General features: G+C 47.8%; 1 protein-coding gene across 4 annotated transcripts in view; it reads right to left on the minus strand.

Moving 5' to 3' along the window:
- Nucleotides 1-27,604, minus strand: part of SHQ1 (SHQ1, H/ACA ribonucleoprotein assembly factor) — a 186,502-nt gene that overhangs the window by 55,476 nt on the left and 103,422 nt on the right. For all 4 annotated transcript variants that reach the window (XM_088459759.1, XM_088459758.1, XM_088459760.1 and 1 more), the window contains 3 exons: nucleotides 24,095-24,207; nucleotides 19,890-20,044; nucleotides 17,044-17,097 (listed from right to left, as the gene is read on the minus strand). In XM_088459759.1, coding sequence (XP_088315885.1) covers nucleotides 17,044-17,097; nucleotides 19,890-20,044; nucleotides 24,095-24,207 — 322 coding nt within the window. The remainder of the gene's footprint in view (nucleotides 1-17,043; nucleotides 17,098-19,889; nucleotides 20,045-24,094; nucleotides 24,208-27,604) is intronic.

Here is a 27,604-nt window from a genome sequence, read left to right on the forward strand (position 1 = left end):
TTTGGGTGGTCGAGCTTCATTTCCGCATATCTCCTCTGAGGTGGCTGACAGTACCCCCAGCCCCTTTCTCTTCAGCATATTCTCCAGACTTTACCACCTCAGAACAGGGTGTTACGGATAAGATTAGAGAACTTCAGGTTGAAATTTATCTTCTCAAACAAGAAAATTCGAGAGCGAGCTAGGGGAGGCTGAACATCGCATGTCAGATCTTGAGGACAGTACTTCTCCTATGAAAGCCCAATTGGCCGTCTTATTCTCGCGAATGGCCGCGGTTCAATCCAATCTGACGTGGAGGGCAGACTTCGGAGGAATAAAATTCATGAATCTCCTGGAATGGGCAGAGGGCAATACCCTGGAGAAATTCCTTGAGGACTGGCTTGTGACTGCCCATTGGTAGAGATGCCTTTACCCTCAGGTTGTAGTAAGCGTGCATACCACCTCCCCTCCCAGCTACCTCTGCCGGGGGCTTCCTCTCGGACATTATAGCTTGCCTTCTACACTTCAGGGATCGTGAACACTGTAATGCGATTTGTGATGAGTCTACTCATTACTTCACCACCCCGAGAGAAGCACAGGCTTGATTGGAGCAACGTCCTAGAATTCCTAGTTGAACTTAATTACGTATCGCACTTTGTATTTTGTTTATTTTTTCCTACCAGTGTGCCCTTTAATCCTTAAAATATTTTGCAGTTCGTGTGCAGGTCTCCGTTAGTTACCGGGCGAGGCCTGCTAATTATAGCTTTAGGTTTCGCAAGACTTCTAGTTATATCTTATATTTATTTTACTGGTTCTTTTCCGGTCGGCGTGGTGGCATATTGTAGCTTGTAAAAAAAAGAGCAAGTGCTGTTATGTGATTGAGCGTAGGCTGCTCTAGTAAAACGTCTTCTAAAAGAGGAGGTATCCTAATTAACCTCTTACAAGACTTTGAAAAAAATATAGAAGTGGTTATACCTGAGCGTCTCCTATTCAAAAAGTGGTATAAAAGACGATTTACTTATCTTTCCTAGTCAAGTACGTAAGTAGTCTTCTTAAAAATTGTCCATAAATTGGTACCAAGAGTGTACTCCAAATACATGCAAGGAGAGAAAGAAAAGGACAACCTAGTGCAGACACTTCTACAAAGATAGCCTTAAAATAGAATGTTTTTCCAATCTCATAATATATACAATAGAGATGAATATTCTTTTATAAAAAATACTTCAAAGCGTGGATTCCAAAAAAATTTTGGTCACAGTTTAATACATATAAACAACACACGGCCCTGGTATATAATTTGGGCTCAAATAGTCATAAAAACATACAAACCCCCCCCCCCCCCACACCCCCAACATTAGTGAAGTTGGCCTCGTACCAGAATCAGGTCACAACAGAGCCTGTAGTAAGCTGAAGGATATAGTATTACAACTATCCTTCAGCTTACATGTATTTGGAGTACACTCTTGGTACCAATTTATGGACGATTTTTAAGAAGCCTACTTATGTACTTGACTAGGAAAGATAAGATAAGTAAATCGTCTTTTATACCACTTTTTGAATAGGAGGCGCTCAGGTATAACCACTTCTATATTTTTTTCTAAATATTGTAGCTTGTACCACCAGCTTCTGCACTGATTGGATGGTATCTGCCCTTGTTTGGGATGGGGGGGGAACTGTTTGTTAGGCTGGTGTAAGTTAGGTTGGAGGAGGGGGGGGGGAGGGGGTTAGGGTTCCAGGTATGCCTAGGTCGGGGGGGGGGGGGGGTTAGGTATACAGGGAGGGGAAATTTAAGGGGAAGCTGTTTGGTTTAGCTAATTTTGACAGATGTGTCTTAATATATTGACTTATTCCATTCTGTTATGTGGTTGTGATATTATGGGCCTGTAGCAGCGGGGTTATATATTTAAGTTGTCCAATCTCTTGTTGATTGTCACCTATGCCCCACTAGTGTCTTGGCTTCATGCCACATGGACCCAAATGGCGCCTTTGGGTACTCATTAGGTTATCCTTATAGGACATGGAGTTTCTGTATATGCTGGTTGTATATATTCACTGCTTTCCAATGACCACTGGCTGACATTTATTTATGAATCTTTTTTTTTTTTTTTAATTATTATTTCTATATTGTTACATGTCATTCTTCGAGTATGACACGCTTATTGCATGCTTGTTATTTTATTTCGGTGCACTATGGCACTTAAGCTTTGAATTGTCCTATTAACCGTCGCATACACTGCACAGAACCTTTTTAACACTACATGCCGCTCAAACAAAGTCATGTGAGTGTTATTGGATTAAACTAGCCCAGAAAGTGCTCAATCATTCTCTCTGCCCTTCGGCACAGCCAAAATGATGAAGCTTTCAAAACAAAAACATCCACCTCCCCCCACCCCCCACACAATCATCATGCTACTGCTTATAACAAATGAAAAAGGGAAGCTATTCTCATTATGTCATGCTTACCCCAGCTTGCACTCTCTCTGACCCATTGGTGGGAGGTCAAAGTCATCCCCCTGAATTCGGTGCAGCTCCTGTTCCTCTACGTTTTTTCCCAACAACTAGATCAACACGCCCCGTCATAATTCTAAGTGGAGACGTCGGCCGAATTTGACATCCTAAACTGGACATACTGTGGGCCTGATTCAGACCCGGACGCTATGCTGCGCTCGCTCGCACTGAGCGATTTTACGCAATCTGCGCATGCATATGAGTCGCAATGCGCGTGCGCGAACCAGTCATTGCGATGGGAAAGTGCTCGCCCGTAGCCCGCAGTCGGGCCGCTATTTTGTGTGACAGATAGTGCCGTTTGTGGGTGGTAACGGGAAGGTGCTTGAAAACGGGGGTGTGCGAACGCAGGCGTGCCCGACCGTCAGAACGGCGTTTAATGGGTGTGCATAATTAGCAAAGTAGCGTCATTACACACGTGACTGAGTTGTATTTTAGCCAGAACTGCTCGCAATGTTGTGGTGGGTAAAGGCTACCACAAGCGCTGTGAGCAGCTCCGATGGCTCTCGATGTTCCCGATTAATCCTACAACTGCCGGAGATGACGTGTGTTGCGAGTGGCAAAGGGGCGTCTTTATACAGGTGCGAGCGCATAGTGCGGCTGCTCGCTATTACTTAGTGGGCGGCATTACGCGACACAGTGCGAGCACATGATTTAAATAGCCGGCCCCTTTTAGCCAGCGAGCGGACGCAAATAGCGTCCGGGTCTGAATCAGGCCCTGTATTCTTTAGGCGAATTTCCTTTTAAACGAGGGACTAAACTTTCTTCTTCTCATCTCATAAGATATACTCAAGAGAATGTTTCCTGTTCACCAAATTTCTTCTTTCCTCAAAGGTTCTAAGCTTGGACATTGTTCAGCCCTTCTAGACAGACCACTCAACTACCCAAACTCTAAATAAATCATAAATCTACCGACTTAGCACTTCTCCTGGTGCCTCAGAGAACACTACACCTTAGGACCTCACAGAGGTTACAAAGTACTTAAAAGAAATATTTTCTTCCTAATGCAGATCTTTCAACCAATATGGTGGAAAGCTCATAAAGTTAGCCCTGCTGTGGTGGTAGGGCAACGCCAAGTTGTCGATATCGATAGCTGCAACTGGCGGAATGGTCAGGTGAACTGACCACTCATACATTGCCCTGTCTATCGGAGCTGCGATCTTGTAGATAGCAGCACCAATAATGACAGGGGCGCTGATGCCGCTTCGGTGTTTAATACATCTGCCCCAATATTCGAAAGCTGCCAAGACTCTCAAATGGTTACAACAGAAATTTTTAAAGAGAAACAAATAAGGGTACTTTACTGTCAAAGGGACAGAGCCGCCAAGCTTCAGATAACACCACAGGAGCTATTCATTTGCTTAATTAACGTTAACTTTCTCTGTAAAATGATCTTACGCCCTGAGAAAGTGTTTGATCACAGTAGATGGCCCTTTATGATGTAAGGCCCTAGCCAGAACGGCCTTCAAGCGGAATTTCTGAGTAGGACTTCTGCCTTACATCATAACCCCTCTGTCTTGGTCAATGGTTTATCTTCATCCAGGATAACCACAAAACCCATGATTGAGCCATTAGCCACCAATATCTGTTGAAGTCCTGGTTTCCTTTAGCACCCAGGAATAGAATACTGTGCCCATTCTTCTCGAACATTAAACCTCTAACAACCCTTCAGCAAGATCTCCAATATGGTTTCCCCTCTCATTTTAAAATGAACACAGACAAAACTGAACTCTTAGGGGTATATTTACTAAAGTAAGAGTTTTTAGAAGTGGAGATGTTGCCCATAGCAACCAATCAGATTCTACTTAACATTTAACTAGCACCTAGCTAGAAACTGATTGGTTGCTATGGGCAACATCTCTAGGTCTAAAAACTCACTTGTACCCCTTAGATTTCTTCATTTCAACTAACATAAAAAAAAAAAAAAATTAGAATTTAACACCAGCTAATCGCAGCCCCATGGGGATTTCAGGAATAGTAGCTTTGATATTTCATTCAATATTATCTTTGCTCCTGCATGTTACATCAGGTCTGGACTCTTGGAATAAGACAGCTCCAATTATCTAAGTAAATATGAAAATCTTTCCAAGATTACCGTCTCTCTCTTCCAGACTCCAATTAGAATACTCACAAGCACCCTCTCTATCTGGTTCAGAAATCGACCCATAGGGCCGTATTCAATTGCTGGCGAAAAGTTCAGAACTTTTCACATGCCGGAGTTTTCGCCGTCATCGCTAGTTTTGCCTCCGGAAAAGTATCGCGCTGGTCACCGCTTTTCGCCCTATCCAATTACAAAGGACGCGACAACGCGTCCCAGCGAAACTCATATCGGCGAAAAGTCCTGTCAGATTTGGGGAAATCACCCTGACACCCCCCAAAAGATGCACTGACATGGGGGATCACTATGGATACCCCCGAATAGCGCTGCTGAAGGTATTTGGGGTGCCTAAATGCTCTCAATTGGTGCTATTTTGCATCTTTGCACAAGTGGTGAAGAATAGCATTTAGCAGATATTTTAGGCAAAAATAAGTAGTCTCAGCAAATTTGGGGTACATGAAAATGGGTGCAAGTATGGTTAAAAATCACTAAAGTGCGATTTTAAAAAACGAAATAAACGCACCTTCAGTATGCACCTGCAATATATAAAAGAAAAACCTTGGGCATACTTGGGGGACCCCTGAAGTCGATTTCGCTCGTTTTTAAGTTTGTCCCCCAACTTTGTTTTATTTTGGCCCCAAAACTAAAGTACTTTTTTGGGGTGTTCAAAAGTATTTTTTAAACTCTTTTGGACGCAGTTTACCTTTGGGGGACTGTCCCAAGGCTGCAGGGGTGTTCCTGCAACTTTGCACCCCAAACCCCCAATTCTGCACTTTTTTCCGCCTCCTTTCAGAGGCGAATCTTTCCCGCTGGTTACAAGGCGCAGACTTTTCGCACCGGCGAAAAGTCTTTGCAATTGAATACGGGGAAAAGTTTTCGCCTGGCGAAATGATGTCACCGGCGAGAAATTTTCACAGACATCGGCTTTTCGCCGGCAACTGATTACGGCCCATAGTCTACTTGCAACAGATCTGCGAGTGCAAGAGGATTGGTCGTTCCCAGTATTAATAAATACGATTATGCAGGTCAGTCAGCACATTGGGCCCCGACACGCAATGCCGAAGTTTGAGATTTTTTTGCTAGTATGCATGTGCGAAATCCCTAAATACTCCTGCAGTGAGTATACGCACAAAGGCAGTGCGATTGAGGCGCAAGGGAACAAATGTCCTGGAAAAGTGCTGGGAGTTCCCTGGCAAGTGTTTACGTACGCAGACGCTCAAGCTTTCATTTTAGAGGCCTTAGGGCCTGATTCAGACCCACTCACTATCTGCGTACGCTCGCTGGATGCATATGCAAATTTGTCAAAGTGACGCCACGGGAAGCGAACGCTCGTCTTAGCGAGCGGCCACTTTGTGTATGTGTACGCCCAATCGCACAGGCAGAGCCGCCCACCAGCACACGTCATCTCCACGAAGTGTATTAAAACATTGGTACATCGAGCACCATCGGATGTGAACGCAGTGCTTGCGGTTGCTTTACCCTACCGCAAGCATTGCGAGGAAATCAGTGTAAAAAAAGGCAAGTGACGTGTACTATGACGCTGCCTGTTAATTATGCATGCTTCTAAAACGGCGTTAAAACACCCAGGCACACCTGCGTTCGCATCTCCAACCCCCCGTTATTAGGATCCTGCCAGTTACCACCCACAAACGGCCTCTCCTGTCACTCATTACCCTGGGCTGCCTTTGCTGGGCGAGAGAGAGGGTTGCGATCGCAGTGTGTAGTTCGCGCATGAGCAGAACATCGGTCCGCTTGCGAACGCGAGCGAGCGGCTCTGAATCAGGCCCTTAGTCCGATGGAATATCTGCTGCTGCCACAGGCAGGAGCAATTTTCGATGGTGCGATGATGGTGGCGTGTAAAAATGCACCAGGAGGTATTACAGTATCTACAGCCAAGGAAAGAGGAACTGTAACATAGCCTTGTAGGGAATGATTCAATGCAACCGCAAGATCCAATCCAAAAATACAGAGCCTGGGAGAAGACAGTGGGCCTGATTCAGACCCGGTCGCAAGCGCTGAGAGCTCGCAATCGGGTCGATGGTGGCCCAGAGCGCATGCGCACGACGGAACCGGCTCCGTCGTGCGCATGCGTGAGACCCGGATAGCAACGGGCAATCCGTCGCTCTGGGTCTCATACCAAAGGGGGTGTGCTGCCGATGTTGAGTGACAGCACGCCCCATTTGGTGGGCGGGCCGGGGGAGTGGCTGCCCAAAAGGAGGCGTTCCCATGTGAACGCCTCCGTTTGGAGCCGGCCCTACTGACATCACGAATGATGGCAGTGGGAGTGATAAGGTGCCAGCCAATCAGCTCCCAACTGTCATTTTTCAAACACAGCCTGTGAGATGACAGTTGGGAGCTGATTGGCTGGTACCTTATTACTTTTTACTCTGTCTCCTAACACTGCTTAGTAAATAGACCCCCTAGTATTTTAAGAAACTCTTCGGCCTCCTACCCCAATTTTGCAGGTGCAGTTTCACAAACTCTTCGTTGAAATTTGCTTCCCCACAAGCTCTGCTGAGTGGGTTTCCTCTGCCCCCCGACAGCTTATTCCTATGACACTATTTCAATGGGTCGTTTTACCCTCTGCCTCCTCCTTCCCCCCCCTTTCATACTGCTTCCCTTTCTCTTTCGATATCCCTCCATATCTACACAAAATGACAGCATGAGGCGCTGATTCAGGCTTTATACATTTGTCCTATTCTTAGACACAAATCAATATTTTTTATGCCAACGCGGATTTTTGGTCCTGGCTTGTGTCTCTTTTTATTCTGGGTCCTGTCATGACAAATAAACAGTTCTAATAAAGAGACTAAGCAGAACCGCACAACAAGTGAAAATTATTAATCTTTCCGCACAGCAGCATCGCCTGGGGGACGCCAAGAAGCAAAATGATTTCTAACTCAACCTCTATTTTCAATATTGATAAAGGTCTGTCGATTGATGAAATTCATAATGGAAGTGAGTCTGATTTAGCGAAAAGAGGCCACGATAAAATAGTCGACTGGTCATAGTTGGCAGCGATTTTTCATAGGCTTCTTGTCGGTTCCCAAATAGGAGATTGTTTGTAATGTATAACTATTTAAAAAAACACCTCTGGTCTTCACATTCTGGCGGCAGTCATTTTGTGGGATAAACCAAGACTCCTGGAGATTTACACGGGAACCAGTGCCTCATGGGTGCATTGGCCAATATTGCTTCAGTGATGGAGGCAGCCATTTCGTGGTATAAACCAAGACTCCTGAGAATTACACAGAAACCTTTGCCTCATGAGCAGTGGCGTAAGTTCATCCCAGACACCTGGAGGCAATTTATCATTTAGTGCCCCCCTACCCCCATATTGCATCCCTAATTGGGTGAATATATTGTGGGTGAGGGAGGTAGATGCCCCTTGAGTGCTGGCGCCCTGCGGAAGGCGCCTCCATTGTCTCCCATACTTCTGCCCCTGCTCATGAGTGCATTGGCCAATATTGCTTCAGTGATGGAGGCAGACATTTTGTGGGATAAACCAAGACTCCTGAGAATTCCACAGAAACCTTTGCCTCATGAGTGCATTGGTCAATATTGCTTCAGTGATGGAGGCAGCCATTTTGTGAGATAAACCAAGACTCCTGAGAATTACACAGGAACCAGTGCCTCATGAGTGTATTGTCTAATAATTGCTCAGTGATATCATAGGTTCCACTGTGTCGTCTTGGGATGGTCGGAACCAGGCCTGGCCAGCCTGTTGCTCTCCAGGTGTTGTGAAACTACACATCCCAGCATGTCCTGCCACAGTTTTAGTATTTCCTAATAGCAAAACGGTGGCAGGGCATGCTGGGACTTGTATATTCACAACAGCTGGAGAGCCGCAGGATGGCCAGGTCTGTGCTAGACAACAGGTTGTTACCCCAAAATAAATGACTTCCATTATAGATTGTGCTGTGCAATAAACCCGCTTCACACTCATAGGACTGAATATCCCTACCGAAATTCCCAGGACCGTGACTTTTACTGTATAATACGGTTTGGTGGAAAGAGCATATTTTAACATTTCCGGCTTTCTTTCTATAGGTTTTTGCTGACCCTGGTTTAACAGAAAAATAAAACACAATAAAAAAAGCGTCTGCTAACCTATTACCAGCTCCAACATTTACTTTTTATTTTCAGGTTATAAACTTCAAAAGGGAACATCCACAGTCCCGTATATATATTCTCTGTGCCGCTGCACGTCAGGGATTCCTCTGGTGTGATATCAAAGCACAACCAGGTCTTGCACATACTGTGAGCTTATAGCTTCGGGCAAAGATATGATCACACTTTGATAATCCACCAAAGAGATGGCACTGAGCCAGCGGCACCGGGCGCACTGCAGAGACGGACCACTGGAAGTGCCAGGAAGGATGCAGAGAAACTAGATTTTTTTTTTTTTTTTTTTTAAATCAAAACAGTTTATGGATTATTTGACGGGTATCCGATCTCCCACAGAAAATAAGAGAATCAGTGATAATGGCATCCGAGCTCGGAAATGATTGCTTATCAATGCCATGGAGGCTTTTTAACAGCTTAAATAGACATTGCAAAATGCGATCATTAATAAATGGGCCCCTTTGTGTGTAGAGTCTTTGTAGATACATCTACCCCCATAATGAGAGCTATTTTCTAGTACATCACAAACACCTGGGCAGTGCAGTGCTTAGCATGGGTTAGGTACGGGATGCCTGCACTCGGGATCCCGGCAGTCAAAATCCCGATGCCACCATCTCGAAAGGGTTAGGATACAGACACCTGTCCGTAGGTAACCTAACCCTTCTCCTCTCCTTACTCCTAACCCTCCCTCCCCAGTGCCTAAACCTAACCTCCCACTCCCAGCACCCTAAACCTAACCCTCCCCCTAGTGCCTAACCATAACCCTCCCCCCCGCTACTTGCCTTTGGGACGCCGGCTGTCGGGATGACAGCGATGGGGTTCTGGGGCTGGTATTCTAAGCTCTGGCATCCCACTTGCCAGGATTATGAACGCCTCCCGCTTAACATTGCTGGGCTCATAGGTTCGATTCCAGCCAAGGCCCAAGTTATAATCTGAGTGTTCCAGATTACCACCACAGTCCAAAAACATGATGGCAGGATACCTGGCTTGTGACATATTAACGAGAGGGAGAAAAAAAGAGAGAGAGATGCTGAAACCTATAACTAATAATCAGCTATTGACTTTGACTAGCCAAGTGCAAGGTAAAACAATTACAGCAAGAGTCTGTTTGGCTGCAATTAATCACTGCAGTCTGGAAATACTTGTGTGAGTAACTAATTCCCAATGGGAAGGCGTCCAGCTATGAACAACTATCAGATAATTAGTAGTAATCCATAACCCACTGAGGGTCATTTACATAAGAGCAATGAAATGTTATGTAACACTGCACTGATGTAAATGCACAAGTTAGGCAGGAATTTTTGGGAAGCTGCGAGCCAAGAACTTGAAGGTGCAGATAGTGGAGTCTGCAGGGGGTGCAAATTGTGTTGCTCAGACGGGACATTTTTGACCAAGGGGCAGTATAGCACGAGGGCTGATTTGTACACTACTGACCGATGCTTTCGGGACTGCGCATGCGGAGCCGCAGTGAGCATGTGCCGTGGAAGCCGCAGCGCCCATTTGGGGGAGGGGAAGGGGAGGAGCATCTAAAACTTCAGCATGTCGCAGGCGTTTAGTCCTGCATTGTTCTGTCCTGTTAATGTTTTCTTGCTCTGTTCATAATAAATTACTGTATCCAGTACAGAGCTCACACAAGGGACTGCTGGTATAAGGAAAAGAGGTGGCATCGTACAAAACAAGCGCTTACTGAAGGAAAAGGCAGTATTCATCTCACCATGGGCTCTATTTATTAACATTATTTTGACTAAAATAAAGTGAAAAAGGGTGTTTTCACACCCTTTTCACATTATTTTAGTATCACCAACAGTTACTAAAGGGCAAGGAGTAGAATTCGTAAAATTCTACTCCAACCCCTAAGTATCACTTATTTTTAGTAATCAGATCGCATTTCCCATAAGTGTAATGGGAAATGTGATCCGACCAGAGTTACTAAAAATAAGTTGTAAAAACATACCGGGGAAAGCCCTGTGATAATAACGCCACCTGGAGGTGGCGTTATCCAGGGTCTCCCCCAGTTACCGGACTCCTGTCCTGCTCTAACAGGGGGAGCAGAGCCCGGAACCGGCCCAGTAATCAGCTGTGTGGTCTAAACAGACCGCAAGCTGATACAGTGTATAAAAAAAAAAGTAAAAAAAAAACAAACTTATCTGACTCCAGGGACCGGTGATAGGGGCTCCAGTGATGTCCTCCCTCCGGTCAGCTGGTCTCCCATGCTGCACTGCGACCCGGTCATCACCTGACAGGGTCCCAGTGCAGTATGGGATGTCAGCTGACTGGAGGACATCACCGGAGCCTGGATCATGCAGGTAAGTGTGATTAAGGAAGAGAGAGGGGAGGGGGGGGGGGGGCGAAAATACTGTGACTAGTGTGCGGAGGGGATTTGCAGGGACAGAGCTTTCTCGCAAGCTCTGTCCCTGCAAGGGATTACCAATGCGGATTGTAGTAAATAGAGCCCCATGAGTGCAGATTTGTTAACAAGTGTTTCATTAAACATTCCTCAGAAATGTGAGGTCCCTGAGGACCTCGGAGATCGGTTGAAACGGCTGTTGGGCATCTGCCCCCCTGTCATTGCCTGCATCATGATGTTTTACTGAATAAAGCCTCCTATTATCTACTGAAACCTGTGAGTGCTGGTCATACACTTTGTCTGTGAGGGATGAGGTGAGTGTTTCTCTCTCTCTCTCTTTTAGGAATCCCTGTGAACATCTCATAGCTACCCACTATGTGTGACACTCATTGACCCACATAAAAAAGGTTAGCAGCTAAAAGATGGGTATACACTAAACGACGTGTGTACCCAGCGATCCGACGGGCGACACCCCCCCCTTTCCCCCCCCATCCTCGATGACAGGCCGACATATTGGGCGGCCAGTACACATTAAACGATCTGGTGCCCAACATCCTGGAGCATCCCGTTGCATGGGGTCGCCAGCTGCATCGTTAGGTTGACGACAGGGCTGACGACTCCATGGGGGCGCACACTGCCCGACAAAGTGGGCGCGTATTGGACGATTTTGAGGATTTGTCGTTCAGATCTGTCGGAATCGGGCAAATCGCTCAAAAAATCGTCTAGTGTGTACCAAGCTAAAGATTACATAAAAAAAAAAAATACAAGCATTAGTTTTTTTTAACATTTATTAAGCCTCATAAAGTACCAGCCAATCAGCTCCTGACATTTTTCAAACATAGCTTTTAAAAGTGGGAGGGGACTATTGGACATCTGCGCAACCCTAAGGTTGCTCAGAATGTTCCGGTGCCGAGGCCAGTGTAGCGACTTCCCACGACGCAGTCACTGGCTTCAGCATACCCCTAACACGCACACACAGGGGCTGAAGAAGAGTTTTATGCAAGTCTGTGTTGGGGATGGAACTTGTGGTTTTCAACACTGCACGTGAGCCGTAGCCGAGCGCACACACCTACAGGTGATGTAGAGCCATACACAACTCAGTCAGATCTCCATTTGCCTCTGATTGGCCGTAACTAGGTGGCAATGGGCATTCGAATGTGAGGTGTTGGGGGCGTTTCGATTGACCTGTGGGCTACGTAGAAGTTCATCAAATTTGAGACAGATCTCTTGCACCAAGGATAGGGCTGGTGCGAAAGCGCACTGATAATGATGGCAAGCGTGCGGGAACGGGAGATGCAGCCGCATAAATGCGTACAACTTGGCAGACGGTCGAATGTCCGCAATCAGCTCTGAGCACGCAATGTGGAAGGCTAGCGCGCAACCGTGAATCGGACTCCTAGAGAGAAACATTTGGAAGTTACAGCGACAATGTTTTATAGTTTCCACCTTAAGATGCTCATTAGTGCAGAGCGAAGAAAGTTCCTTTGATCGGATAAAAAGCTGCGTCTTGTTCCTGCTCGTTCTGCAACACGTGCCAGAAGACACAGGCAGCAGCGACGCTGGCCACACTTCCTTCCCATCACTGAAGCACTGAAATATTATTGCTGGCACACAGACAAGCAGCTGGAGGCCCTGTGCAGCCGAAGCTACACATTCATCCCTCACGTACTCACTGTTCAAGGGCTGCCTAGCAGGCCGACCCGCCTTCAGGCATAAACGCTGCTCTGCAAAGTGTGAGGCCGGCATAAACGCTGCCCTGCAAAGCGTGAGGCCGGCATAAACGCTGCTCTCCAAAGTGTGAGGCCGGCATAAACGCTGCTCTCCAAAGTGTGAGGCCGGCATAAACGCTGCTCTCCAAAGTGTGAGGCCGACATAAACGCTGCTCTCCAAAGTGTGAGGCCGACATAAACGCTGCTCTGCAAAGTGTGAGCGCTGCTCTGCAAAGTGTGAGACCGGTATAAACACTGCCCTGCAAAGTGTGAGGCCGGCATCTCCAAAGTGTGAGGCCGGCATAAACGCTGCCCTGCAAAGTGTGAGGCCGGCATAAACGCTGCCCTGCAAAGCGTGAGGCCGGCATAAACGCTGCTCTGCAAAGCGTGAGGCCTGTATAAACGCTGCTCTGCAAAGCGTGAGGCCGGCATAAACGCTACCCTGCAAAGTGTGAGGCCGGCATAAACACTGCCCTGCAAAGTGTGAGCACTACTCTGCAAAGTGTGAGGAAAACATAAACGCTGCTCTGCAAAGTATGAGGCCGGCATAAACGCTGCTCTGCAAAGTGTGAGCGCTGCTCTGCAAAGTGTGAGGCCGGCATCTCCAAAGTGTGAGGCCGGCATCTCCAAAGTGTGAGGCCGGCATAAACGCTGCCCTGCAAAGTGTGAGTGCTGCTCTGCAAAGTGTGAGGCCAGCATAAATGCTGCTCTGCAAAGTGTGAGACCGGCATAAACGCTGCTCTGCAAAGTGTGAGCGCTGCTCTGCAAAGTGTGAGGCCGACATAAACGCTGCTCTGCAAAGTGTGAGGCCAGCATAAACGCTGCCCTGCAAAGTGTGAGACCGGCATAAACGCTGCCCTGCAAAGTGTGAGTCCGGCATAAACGCTGCCCTGCAAAGTGTGATGCCGACATAAACGCTGCTCTGCAAAGTGTGAGGCCGGCATAAACGCTGCCCTGCAAAGTGTGAGCGCTGCTCTGCAAAGTGTGAGGCCGACATAAACTCTGCTCTGCAAAGTGTGAGGCCGGCATAAACGCTGCCCTGCAAAGTGTGAGGCTGACATAAACGCTGCTCTGCAAAGTGTGAGCGCTGCTCTAAAAAGTGTGAGGCCGGCATAAACGCTACTCTGCAAAGTGTGAGACCGGCATAAACGCTGCTCTGCAAAGTGTGAGACCGGCATAAATGCTGCCCTGCAAAGTGTGAGCGCTGCTCTGCAAAGTGTGAGGCCGACATAAACTCTGCTCTGCAAAGTGTGAGGCCGGCATAAACGCTGCCCTGCAAAGTGTGAGGCTGACATAAACGCTGCTCTGCAAAGTGTGAGCGCTGCTCTGCAAAGTGTGAGGCCGACATAAACGCTGCTCTGCAAAGTGTGAGGCCGACATAAACGCTGCCCTGCAAAGTGTGAGGCCAGCATAAACGCTGCCCTGCAAAGTGTGAGGCCGACATAAATGCTGCTCTGCAAAGTGTGAGGCCGACATAAACGCTGCTCTGCAAAGAGTGAGGCCAGCATAAACGCTGCCCTGCAAAGTGTGAGACCGGCATAAACGCTGCCCTGCAAAGTGTGAGTCCGGCATAAACGCTGCCCTGCAAAGTGTGAGGCCGACATAAACGCTGCTCTGCAAAGTGTGAGGCCGACATAAACGCTGCTCTGCAAAGTGTGAGCGCTGCTCTGCAAAGTGTGAGGCCGACATAAACGCTGCTCTGCAAAGTGTGAGCGCTGCTCTGCAAAGTGTGAGGCCGGCATAAACGCTGCTCTGCAAAGTGTGAGACCGGCATAAACGCTGCTCTGCAAAGTGTGAGACCGGCATAAACGCTGCTCTGCAAAGTGTGAGCGCTGCTCTGCAAAGTGTGAGGCCGACATAAACGCTGCCCTGCAAAGTGTGAGACCGGCATAAACGCTGCCCTGCAAAGTGTGAGGCCGACATAAACGCTGCTCTGCAAAGTGTGAGACCGGCATAAACGCTGCTCTGCAAAGTGTGAGCGCTGCTCTGCAAAGTGTGAGGCCGACATAAACGCTGCTCTGCAAAGTGTGAGCGCTGCTCTGCAAAGTGTGAGGCCGACATAAACGCTGCTCTGCAAAGTGTGAGGCCAGCATAAACGTTGCTCTGAAAAGTGTGAGACCGGCATAAACGCTGCCCTGCAAAGTGTGAGTCCGGCATAAACGCTGCCCTGCAAAGTGTGAGGCCGACATAAACGCTGCTCTGCAAAGTGTGAGGCCGACATAAACGCTGCTCTGCAAAGTGTGAGGCCGGCATAAACGCTGTTCTGCAAAGCGTGAGGCCGACATAAACGCTGCTCTGCAAAGCGTGAGGCCGGCATAAACGCTGCTCTGCAAAGCGTGAGGCCGGCATAAACGCTGCTCTGCAAAGCGTGAGGCCGGCATAAACGCTGCTCTGCAAAGCGTGAGGCCGGCATAAACGCTGCTCGGTAATGTGAGGCCAGCATAAACTCTGCTCGGTAATGTGAGGCCGGCATAAACGCTGCTCGGTAATGTGCAGCCGGCATAAACGCTGCTCTGTAAAGTGTGCGGCTAGTGTATGCACTGCCCAGAAACCTGTGAGGCTGGCATAAATGCTGCCCGCTGAAGTGTGCGGTCGGCATAAACGCTGCTCTGCAAAGTGTGAGACTGGCATAAACGCTGCTCTGCAAAGTGTGAGTCCGGTATAAACGCTGCCCTGCAAAGTGTGAGCGCTGCTCTGCAAAGTGTGAGGCCGACATAAACGCTGCTCTGCAAAGTGTGAGGCCAGCATAAACGCTGCTCTGCAAAGTGTGAGACTGGCATAAACGCTGCCCTGCAAAGTGTGAGACCAGCATAAACGCTGCCCTGCAAAGTGTGAGGCTGACATAAACGCTGCTCTGCAAAGAGAGAGCGCTGCTCTGCAAAGTGTGAGGCCGGCATAAACGCTGCCCTGCAAAGTGTGAGACCGGCATAAACTCTGCCCTGCAAAGTGTGAGTCCGGCATAAACGCTGCCCTGCAAAGTGTGAGACCGGCATAAACGCTGCTCTGCAAAGTGTGAGACCGGCATAAACGCTGCTCTGCAAAGCGTGAGGCCGGCATAAACGCTGCTCTGCAAAGCGTGAGGCCGGCATAAACGCTGCTCTGCAAAGTGTGAGCGCTGCTCTGCAAAGTGTGAGGCCGACATAAACGCTGCTCTGCAAAGTGTGAGACCGGCATAAACGCTGCTCTGCAAAGTGTGAGCGCTGCTCTGCAAAGTGTGAGGCCGACATAAACGCTGCTCTGCAAAGTGTGAGGCCAGCATAAACGCTGCTCTGCAAAGTGTGAGACTGGCATAAACGCTGCCCTGCAAAGTGTGAGACCGGCATAAACGCTGCCCTGCAAAGTGTGAGGCTGACATAAACGCTGCTCTGCAAAGTGTGAGGCCGACATAAACGCTGCTCTGCAAAGTGTGAGGCCAGCATAAACGCTGCTCTGCAAAGTGTGAGTCCGGCATAAACGCTGCCCTGCAAAGTGTGAGGCCAACATAAACGCTGCTCTGCAAAGTGTGAGGCCGACATAAACGCTGCCCTGCAAAGTGTGAGTCCGGCATAAACGCTGCCCTGCAAAGCGTGAGGCCGGCATAAACGCTGCTCTGCAAAGCGTGAGGCTGGCATGAACGCTGCTCTGCAAAGCGTGAGGCCGGCATGAACGCTGCTCTGCAAAGCGTGAGGGCGGCATAAACGCTGCTCTGCAAAGCGTGAGCCCGGCATAAACACTGCTCGGTAATGTGAGGCCGGCATAAACTCTGCTCGGTAATGTGAGGCCGGCATAAACGCTGCTCGGTAATGTGCAGCCGGCATAAACGCTGCCCTGTAAAGTGTGCGGCTAGTGTATGCACTGCCCAGAAACCTGTGAGGCTGGCATAAATGCTGCCCGCTAAAGTGTGCGGTCGGCATAAACGCTGCCGGGTAAAGCTTGCGGCCAGTATAAGGGTGTACTGAGGAAATTCCAGCATAAAGGCTGAACAGGAAAGTGTTCCATTGGCATATGGACTGCCCGGAAAGTGTGCACCCAGCAGAAGCGCTGCCTGGGAAAGCGTGCCGTCGGCACAAGCGCTGCCTGGGAAAGCGTGCCGTCGGCACAAGCGCTGCCCGGGAAACTGTGCGGCCGGCATAAGGGCTGCCCGGTAAAAAAAAAAAAAAAAAAACCACTGTAAAGGAAGTAAGCTCCTTTGTGACCACTCCAATGCAGATCATAAAATTTTATACTTATAATAATAAAGGGTTCGGCTCATAAGAGACAGTGGAACTTATAATTCAATAAATGAACATGAAAAAACCACTCACCTCAAACCAGCTGAGGGTTCCGCTTAGTTTTCTTATATTCCAGGGAGACTCAACCTACAATATAACAACATCAGCTTATAACTCCAGGGAAGGGATAAGCACTACTAGTGTTACATACTGTACCATAGATCATTTGGTCACAGGTATGGACAATTACTATCATACCTCTCCAGAGCAGCCAAGCTGGTAACAATGCTTTATTGGTTGCTGGAGGGCAGTAACGCTACCTTGCAGGACAGAACCAACACATGTTGCTCATTGCTGGCAGCCATAATGCCGTGGGAGTCTGTCACACATATAGTCCACCTGCCATTAGCACTCTGTATTGGTTTGCATGTGTTTTCATTATACTGTACAACTTGCTTTGCTCTTTACGTAACACGGGGGGGCCTAAATCAGATATGGACGCAGTTCCAACCACAGCTGCTAGCTAGCAAGCTACAGAGGTACGAATCTGCGTACAAAAGCACCCACCTCCAAAAAGCATAGAGACGCTCACCACAGCCGTCGCACACAGGAACGCAGCGGTGTACACCGCAGCAGTACACACGCAAGTTCACCGCTTGTTGCAGTCCTGATTAGCCCCACGGTCATGCAGCATAGCCGGCTAGATTGAGTCGCTGGAGCCGCAAACAGAGCGTATGGGATCGCAGGTGCCTCAAGCTAACCGGCCCAACCACACATGCGTTTTTACAGCCACTCCCCCGCTGCCTCCCCCTAATGCTGGCTTCCTGTCAATCACTTCGCGGTCCCAGGAGGGCGGCTTGTACGATCGCAGAGGGAACTTTGCAGACGCATGTTGCGATGCATGTTCAGTCTTCAAATAATCGCTTGACAGCAAAAAAAAAAATCGGAACCGTGTCTATATCTGAATCCGGCCAACAGTGCATTAAATTGTAGCGCTGACGCAAGCAAAATTCTCTTAAACGCAATAATAAAAAATAAAAAAAACTTTAAGCTGGGTATACCCCATACGATGGTGCGACCAATATATCAATACACTGCGCGCGGTACACATTGCACAATCCGGCATACGACGGCGTCATGTATCGTTACACGCTGCATGTAATGGCACCGCGTCGTTCGTTCCATCGTCCCATCTGCTGTGCAGAACAGCAAATGGGATGATGCGATGAGCGACGGATCGGCTGTACCCATTATACAATATGTGTGATCGATTCGCTTTGGAACGATATATTGTACAATACATTGTATAGTGTATACCCAGCTAAAGGTTTCATTCTATTTTAAGCAGTCACCTTCACACAAAGGGTATCCGGATGGAAGATCAACAATGTTTAGATCAACCATCAATAGGTCGAAACCAGATGGTTGACAGGTAACAGGTCGACATGGTCAACAGGGTCAAAAGATTGACACACAAACGGCCGACATGGTTTTTTCATGGTTTTTTAATATTTTTAAGGTTTGGGTTAGGCACTTGGGGGAGGGTTAGGGTTAGGCTGCCGGAGGGGATGGTTAGGGTTAGGCACTAGGGGGAGGGTTAGGTTGCCGGAGGGGATGGTTAGGGTTAGGCACTTGGGGGAGGGTTAGGGTTAGGCTGCTAGAGGGGATGGTTAGGGTTAGGCACTAGGGGGAGGATTAGGGTTAGGCTACTGGAGAGGATGGTTAGGGTTAGGCACTAGGGGGAGGGTTAGGCTGCTGGAGGGGATGGTTAGGGTTAGGCACTAGGGGGAGGGTTAGGGTTAGGCTGCTGGAGGGGATGGTTAGGGTTAGGCACTAGGGGGAGGGTTAGGCACTAGGGGGAGGGTTAGGCTGCTGGAGGGGATGGTTAGGGTTAGGCACTAGGGGGAGGGATAGGGTTAGGCTGCTGGAGGGGATGGTTAGGCACTAGGGGGAAGGTTAGGGTTAGGCTGCTGGAGGGGTTAGGGTTAGGCACTAGGGGGAGGATTAGGGTTAGGCTGCCGGAGGGTTTGGTTAGGGTTAGGCATTAGGGAGAGGATTAGGCTAGGGTTAGGAACTAAGGGGAGAGTTAGGTCCCAAGGGGAAGGTTAGGATTAAGTGACAAAAAAATATATATGTGTAGACCATTTTTGTGTCGTCCATTTGTCAGTCAACCGTTTGACCATGTCGATTATTTGGTGTCGACATATTGACTGTCGTTCTAATCATTGTCGATCTATTATATAAATAAAGGGGAAAATTCACTACTCAAGATGTGCCACCAGACACGATTGCGATACCCGGACGCCCTTGTCAGCACGTCTGGCAAGTTTCGCTCACTATCCTGCCCATCTCCATGGGGTGCGAGGAGGTGTGAGCAAGGCGTGCATATTACATTTGCCTGACTTTCCCAGCAGACATCACCCCAAGTTGAGTTGCCCCAAAAGATGTGTCCAGTCTTCTGTGTGTAAGAGAATGAATAAGCAAATAGCTTCTCCCTCACCCACCACAAAAAAAAACGTTTTAAAGAATAAACGTATAATCCTCTGGAGTACGATCCTCTCTCCTCTACACTCGTGACGATGTATCTAGACAACATTTACAGCGCACATCTTTATACGACAGGTTTCAAGTAGACATTTCTCCGTTACATGACACTGTGCAATTTAGGAGGAGGATTGAGACGCTGGAATGGGCGGACGGCTGCTCACAATCTGGTAAATCTACTGCAGAGCCCTCCTAACATCAGCCCTCAGCCTTATCCTTCCAGCGCGTGGGACTCATTTTTCACCTGTCAGATTATTTCTCGCTCCTTGTCTGTGCGCCTGGCCTGTCAGGGAGAGCGGCTCGTGCTCACAATGGCAGGCTATTATAGCGGAATCCTCCTGCCAGGAGTGTTCTCCAGACAGCTCTGAGCCAGTGCGAGAAAAAAATCCACTTACATTTCTCTCTCCTTCAGTAACCCGAACCTCATAGCAGTAAGCCAGGAGGAGATCGATCAGCCCCAGGTACAGTTGCTTCTCGGCTTTCTTGTCCAGCAAATACGACTTGTTTGTGAATTTTCTCAGCTGCTCCTTCTCTTCCTCTGTAAATGTAACTGGGAGAATGTGGGGGGGAAAAAAAAAAAGCTTACAGTCAGAAATCTGTCCCAAACCAAGGCGCCCAAAAAAATATGCAACGGTACATGTGTTCCCCCCCCCCATTATTCAGTCTTTCATAGTATAATATTTCTGCCTTGGCAAAGGCATCAGCTGGAAAAACATATTATACAAGTTCAATGGATTGTATGCTATATAAAAAAGTGTAACTGGCATGCATGCCCCTAATTCAGCAAATCTAGGCAGCGTGAGAATCCCTCTTATTCAGGGTAGGCTTGCTATGTTGTCTAGGCCCCTCCCCCATTCAGATGGGAAGCATACAGAGGCGGAGTCTTGACAACCGATTTTCCTGCTTCGACTGTTTTTCAGGATCCGCTGCATTGCAGGATGTAAGTGATATAGGGGGAGATGTATCAAGCTTTCTAAAGAGTGGACAAACGTGTAAATTGCCCATAGCAACCAATCTGCTTTGAGGTAGCATTTATCAAGTACATTCTATAAAATGATAGGTTGAAGGGGATTGGTTGCTGTGGGCAACTTCTCTACTCCTTGATACATCTGACGATATCGCCAGTCGGACCTGCATGCAGGTTTGACAGGCAATGTCGTCTACGCGAGACGGTGGGAGTGATGACGGCGTGGACTGGAGCGATGCCCAGCGGCCATCGTGAAGAAAGGTAAGTACTGCACAGGTGAGTGGAGTCTTTTCTATACTGGGAGGGGGCACAGCATAAGGGGCACTACTAGGGGCATTACTGGGGGCACTACTAGGGGAATTACTGCGGGCACTGCATAAGAGGCACTACTAGGGGCATTACTGGGGGCACAACATAAGGTGCACTACTAGGGGCATTACTGGGGGCACAACATAAGGTGCACTACTAGGGGCATTACTGGGGGCATTACTAGGGGAATTACTGCGGGCACTGCATAAGAGGCACTACTAGGGGCATTACTGGGGGCACAACATAAAGGACACTAGTAGGGACATCACTAGGGCACTGCATAAGGGGCACTACTGGGGCTCTGCATAAGGGGAATTGCATAATGGGCACAACTTCAAAAGGCATTGCATAAGGGGCTCTAATACAGGGGGGGATTGCATTGGTTTTTATTAATAATTAACCTTTCAAAATTGCATATAAGAGTTCGTTTTTGTTGAAGCCCACACTCTTAGACCTTGAATATTCGGCCGGGTTGGTATTTTAAGTTTGATATGCCTGCTCTAGTGTGTACCTGACTTGACTCCTAAGGACATAGGCCGCCGCCTCAATGTTTGGCCAGTGCGCATGCGCACGAGGGAGCCGGCTCCCTCGTGCACATGCGTGAGACCCGCTACGACCGACAGCGCCGGTCGTAGCGGGTCTCTTTCCAAAGGGGTCGAGCTGTCGATGTTGATTGACAGCTCGCCCCGTTTGGAAGGCGGGCCGGGGGGGTGGCAGCCCAAACAGTGGCATTCCCATGGGAACGCCTACCGTTTGGGGGAGGCCCCACTGACATCACTAGTGATGTCACCGGAGAGCTTCCGGCTCTGACAGAGCCAGAAGCTCTCCGGGGCTTACGACAAGTGAGACCCTACCCTAGGGTTTCGTCGTAAGCCGACCATCACCGGAGCGGTCGTTAGAGCTGTGGGTGTAAACCCACAGCCTAACGACCGAAACAGAGGCGGGCGGTCAGGATGCAAGCGGCCGCCCAGTTTCTGAGCGACCGCTTGCATCCTCCGACCGCCTCTGAATGAGGCCCATATTCCCTTTGATTTGGACTGACAACTGGAGAAACTGGCACATTTGGTTCAACTATTTTTTTTTTATATGTCTGCTGGATTCTCCAAGCCTTCTGTAATTATAGAACATTTGCTTCTGGGTGCAGGTATAATCCTGCTGAAGAGACTTGCACCATAGTTTGTAAAGTAATATAAATTAAAAACTTTGTAAAGGTGACTTAGGAAGGACTGAAAGACGCACAGGTAAGTAGTATTTTCTTATAACTCTGGTACGCAGCCTAATATATACAGGATATCGGAATGAATTAATCTAATGTATACAGTATTATGCTACTACATAATCTTTTCTCTCCTAACTATATACTGGAGCTTTTGACGGTTGCAGCAACAGAAAAGTTTTGGGACTGAAGGAGATATTGAACCGTTGTCTCATTACAAACACATCAGCCTTACAAAAATATAACTACTGTATGGTACCGTATGCAAGAACTTAGCACTTATTGCTCAATGAGATGTTAAATACTACTCTATCAGTACTTGTCCTTTTACACACATTCTCTCCACTGACCACCAATCAGCTTACTAACAGGCTGCAGTCACCTACTCTAAAGCCAGGTACACACTAGTCAATATGTCGTCCGATCCATATTGTCCACATTGGGCAGTGTGTACCCGCTATGTCACTGCCGATGCGCCCTCCCGCGCGTCGTTAGCGACATCGCCCGTCAGGCGAAACAGTCAGTGGGGGGGCTCTCTGCTTCGGCAAGTATGTACGCACTTGCCGATGCCAGCACCCTACCAGGACCCGCCGCACGACACATCGCTGGGTACACATGGTTAAGTGTGTACTCAGCATAAGGGTGTGCACTCACAAGGATTTCCTCTATGAACTGCACCAAATATGTATTGTTGACTTATTTTTTATTTTTTTGAGCTACGTTTTAGTGTGTATTACATTTTTTGGGAATCAATATACCTTACAATTATAATATACACTGCTCAGCCATTACATTAAAACCAGGTGAAGTGAATAACCTTGATTATTTCGTTACAACGGCACCTGTCAATGGGTGGGGTATAATTAGGCAGCAGGTGAACACTCAGGAGCTCATTCAGACCCGCTCGCTAGATGCGTTCGCTCGCACCCAGCGTATGCAAATCCGGTACACACCCAGCAAGGAAGGCGATTGCACGGCAAGGCATAAACACTCCCACTATGTCTTGGCGTGCGATCACTGTGAGTATGCAGATGCCCACCAGACTGTTATTAGAAGCCCAGGAAGTGTATGAAACCACCGGTACATCGAGGACCATCAGATGCGATCGCAGCGCTTGAGGTTGACTATACCCTGCCGCAAGCACTGCGATCACTTCAGTGTGAAATACAACCAAGTGACGTGTACAATGACGCTGCCTGTAAATTATGCACGCCTATGAAACGGTGTTGAGACGCTCAGTCACGCCTGCGTTCACACCTCCACTCCCCCATTGTGAATGGCCAGCCCCTGTCACCACCCACAAACGTCTTCTCCCGTCACTCACTCTGCTGGGCAGTCTATGCGCAGCGAGCGAACGCTTCCAGATCTCTCGCACTGGTTCCCTTTTTAATCTTGAAACAATCGCACAGCTCTTTTTGTGTTTCTTTTTTAATGTTTCTTTGGTGGTTTCAGTGTAATACATATCTGCGATTTATTGTTTTATTGATATAATACACTCTGCAAAGCCGTTTTTTTTTTCCTGTTCTATCCGTTTCTACAGGTGGCTTTAATGCTAGTCGTTACCTTCAAATCCACTAAATTGTTTTTAACAAACATGGTAAATTATAAAATATGACGGGGATACTTATAAAAATGGACAAAAAAAAAAAAAAAAAAGTCTCTGTAACCCATAACAGTGCCATGACAAAATACCGCTTAGAAAGTAAAACCAAGTGCCATTGTTAGCGCAATTCTCCGTGTCACCATAAATGTCCCCTGATCTTGTTTCAGCAGTGTTTAACTAGATATCATCGTACTGGAGTCTATACATAAGCCAATGTCACAAGTTCATACATGAACACCCCTCGCGTCCTGTGAGTCACCTTGGGGGGTTTCATAATGTTCTACTGATAGGATCGTGCTTCTCCCTGTTACTTGTAACATCATTATGAAGTAATGATATGATGTAAAGGTTTCTGCTTTTCAACAACGCGTCTAACTATACTCTCCTGAGGTTTCTTATCATTAAGCAGCTGTTCCGTGAGATCACTTCTCCTTGCAGCGCGTACACACAGATAACGGAATGTTCTGAATACATTTCTTCTTCCATAAGGCACAGATGGTCTTACCCCTCTTCTCCTGATTCTCCAGCGATACGCTGCTTATTCCATGCTGAACTTCCGTCCACCAGGGCTTAAACTTTAACAAGTGCTGAATGGCATCGTCTTCAAAGAGATCAGCGCTGGGGGGGGAAGGGGGGGAGAGACAAAGAAACATTCGGCCCGTCAGGAATAGTTAGCAGTAGCGGAACGTTCTATACACAGTCCGGACTGCCAGCCTCCCACACAAGCACACAACAAGCTGACACGCTATATGCGTGCAGATCCAAAACGCAGGGTTCAATTAGGAAAGCACTGCAATATTTATAGTTTCCTAGGACGCAGCAGCGGATCGCAAGAGGCGCCTATTTACACATAGGCCCATAGTTTGGGTGTGTAATATATGCCAAATAAGTCCCTGTTTTCTGATCAGAAACGCTGAATGGCTTACAACAGTCAAACGTGCGTAAGAGTCCTACAGCACTCAGATAAATGATACACATTATGGGGGGGATGTATTAAAGCTTGGAGAGACACAAAGTGAAGAGAGATAAAGTACCAACCGATCAGCTCCTGACATTTTTCAACACAGCCTGTAAAGTGACAGTTAGGAGCGAACTGGTTGGGGCTTTGGCCCTCATTCAGAGGCGCTAGCAAAATGTGAGCGTTCGCTCTGAATGTGGGCGGCCGCTTGGGTTTTGAAGTGCGGCCTCCTGGTCGCTAGCTAAGCTGTGGGTTACCACCCACAGCTTTAGCGACCGACCAGGTTGATGGTCGCGATGGTCAAGACAATCTCGACCACTGGGGCTTGCAACGAGACCCTAAGGTTGGGTCTCGGCAACCGCAAGCCCCAGGGAGCTTCCTGCTCTGATCGAGCAGGAAGCTCCCCACTGACATCACTGCTGATTTCAGTGCGGCCACCCACAAAACGCCAAGCGTTCCACCGTTTGTGAAACCACCCCCCCCCGCCACATCTACAAAATGTAGTGAGCTCCGGAGCGAGAGAATTTCTCTCTCGCTCCGGGGCGTGCACAGGACCTAAACATCGACCCGCTTGCGAGCGGGTCTGAAGGAGGTCCATTATCTCTCTCCAAGCTTTGAGACATCTCCCCCTGTATGAGCCGTCATGAGCCAGTTTAAGAAAACATAGAATGAGGCTAAAATGACCATAAAATAAAAACTGAATGCGATACGACTTTATGTTTACAATCATTTAATAAGAGTGTTAGTAAGCAGCTATACACATAACAGATACGCACAGAAGAGGTAAAGGTCTGAGTAATCAGACTGAATGTAGGTGATGTATGTATTGCAGTAACTTTACAGCGACATAGACAGACATCATTGTGATACGAGAAAAAAAAAAACCCAAAGCACACGCAGCGTAGGAGAGGAGCCAGTCAGCTCCAGCTGGTGGATGAATGAATGATGTCAGCGGCAACTGTGGAGAATTCCTCTGGTGTTCATCAACTAGATTATAGTGAGCCAGGCAGCCTAGTGTAGAATGTCGGAGCTGGGCCGGAGCCCAGTAAGTGATAGATGGACAGCGCTCCCTCCGAGGCTTTGGGATGTATGCAGAGATTAGCGGAAGGCTGCGTACATGGTTTATACGACAGAAATGCAGAGTACTGTAGCCATAGCGACACCGAGAAAGGAAGGGGGGGGGGGGGGAGAGACAGAGATGATGGTACGAGGAAGACAGGAGGCAAGGCGGAAGATTAACGCAGCAAGAACACATGAAATAAACACTTAATGGTACGGGCGGAAAAAAAAGGGACACTAAGAGGAGAGGATGATAGAATAAGGGCGAAGGGCACAGTACACAGGGATGAAATAAAGTGTCACAGGAGCGAGATGAGGATAGGTGGATACATAAACGGGAATGATCAGACCAAAGAACTGCGGAGAGGTCAAAGAAGTAAAAATGAGGGCGAGGGTTTGGGGAGGAGGGATTGGGGGAGTACGGGAAAGGGAGTATGGCTGAAAGTGTTAAAGGAGGGGTGGCCGGAGCAGGAGAAGGAAGGAGGGATAAGAGGTCCACCTGCCAGTACTGCAGCTGCTCACAGGAGAGTCACAATTATCAGCAACTAAGAAAGAGACGTGGCCTTAAAAACAAATAGGCGCATTATGGGCGGAATGGAGGGTATTGTGGCAGCATCAGGGTGTGACCTATTGTTAGCCGGTATAAGGGGTGTGTGTGTACGCATGGATGACAGTGGTGAATGAAGGCAATATATAATGGTGAGGGTTATTTGGGTGCATGAGGCTGACAGGTGATAGATGAGGATAGAGAGGACAGGCGTAGGAAGATGTAATAAGATGACGTACAGAGTCGATGCGGGTGGAAAGAAGAAATGATCACTGTAAAGTCAGCGGAATGCCTGGTTAATGCAGATCAATGTATTTTACCTGGGTGGCAACAAAAGGTTGACAATGATTTGGTCGACACCAGAAGGTCAACATGGAAGAAGGTCGACATGACAGGTTCAAAAGGTCAACCTGAAATGGTCGACACCGAAAAGATCGACACATTTTTTTATTTTCTTATTTGTTCTTTAGGGTTAGGCAGGAGGGTTAGGGGTAGGCTGCTGAAGGGATAGTTAGGTTTAAGCACTTACTGGACGGTTAGGTTTAGGCAACAAGGGAAGAGTTAGGTTTAGGGTTAGGGTGAAGATTAAGAAAAAGTCGACCATTTATGTGTCAATTTTGAACCTGTCGACCTTCTTTATGGTTAACCTTTTGACATGTCGACCTTTTGTATCACACCCATATTACGTTTATCGTCCTTATCTTATTAACCTTTTATGTGATTACATTTTTTTTTTTTTTTTTTTTATCAAATCCGTTTCTATTTTCCAGTGACAAACTTTCTACTTCCAAAAAGACTTGTGTTGATTTATAGCTTTAGTACTATGTAGGAGTTTGTGTCTTTCTTTGCTACAATTGGATCTGCTATTGATGGGTACTAGTGATGGGTGTTTAATTGTGTTGGGTTATTTGGGAGGGGGAAGTGACTGGCAGACTGTGTAAGGACCCTCACGCGCACACTCTAATGTCTTCCTAAATTTTTGTCTTAAAAAGCCCACCAGCTATAAACATCTGTGCCGGTCTCTTGATCTTATTTATTGTGCGGTAATTATATGATGTACTCTGCGGCACTGGTTGTAAATATTTGCTCAGCACAAATCAAAGGACGTTTTATCCTTAATGTTCTGAGCAGAAGGTATAAATGAAGGTACGGCCTGTTTTCATGTTCTATCTTAGGATACATCGCACACAGCTAACAGCTTCCAGTAGATCTCGGTGGTCCCTTCTCCGCTCCCTCCCTGCGTGATCCCCCCAAGAAAGTTTGTACTGCACTATGACAGGGGAGTGGTGCAGACCGGGGGGGGGGGGGGAGCAGAATTTACTTTTATTTTTTTTACACACGAAGATTGTATCTATACAGACCAGAACAACAATTGTGATCCTCCAAATGCACAGCTTGTAGCAGATGTCAAAAATATATAGAAAGGCTGTCTGTGTACATATACATGTCTT

Source organism: Taudactylus pleione, unplaced genomic scaffold (genome assembly GCF_031769625.1).
Source record: "Taudactylus pleione unplaced genomic scaffold, aTauple2 ptg000934l, whole genome shotgun sequence".
In the NCBI taxonomy this organism is placed as follows: domain Eukaryota; kingdom Metazoa; phylum Chordata; class Amphibia; order Anura; family Myobatrachidae; genus Taudactylus; species Taudactylus pleione.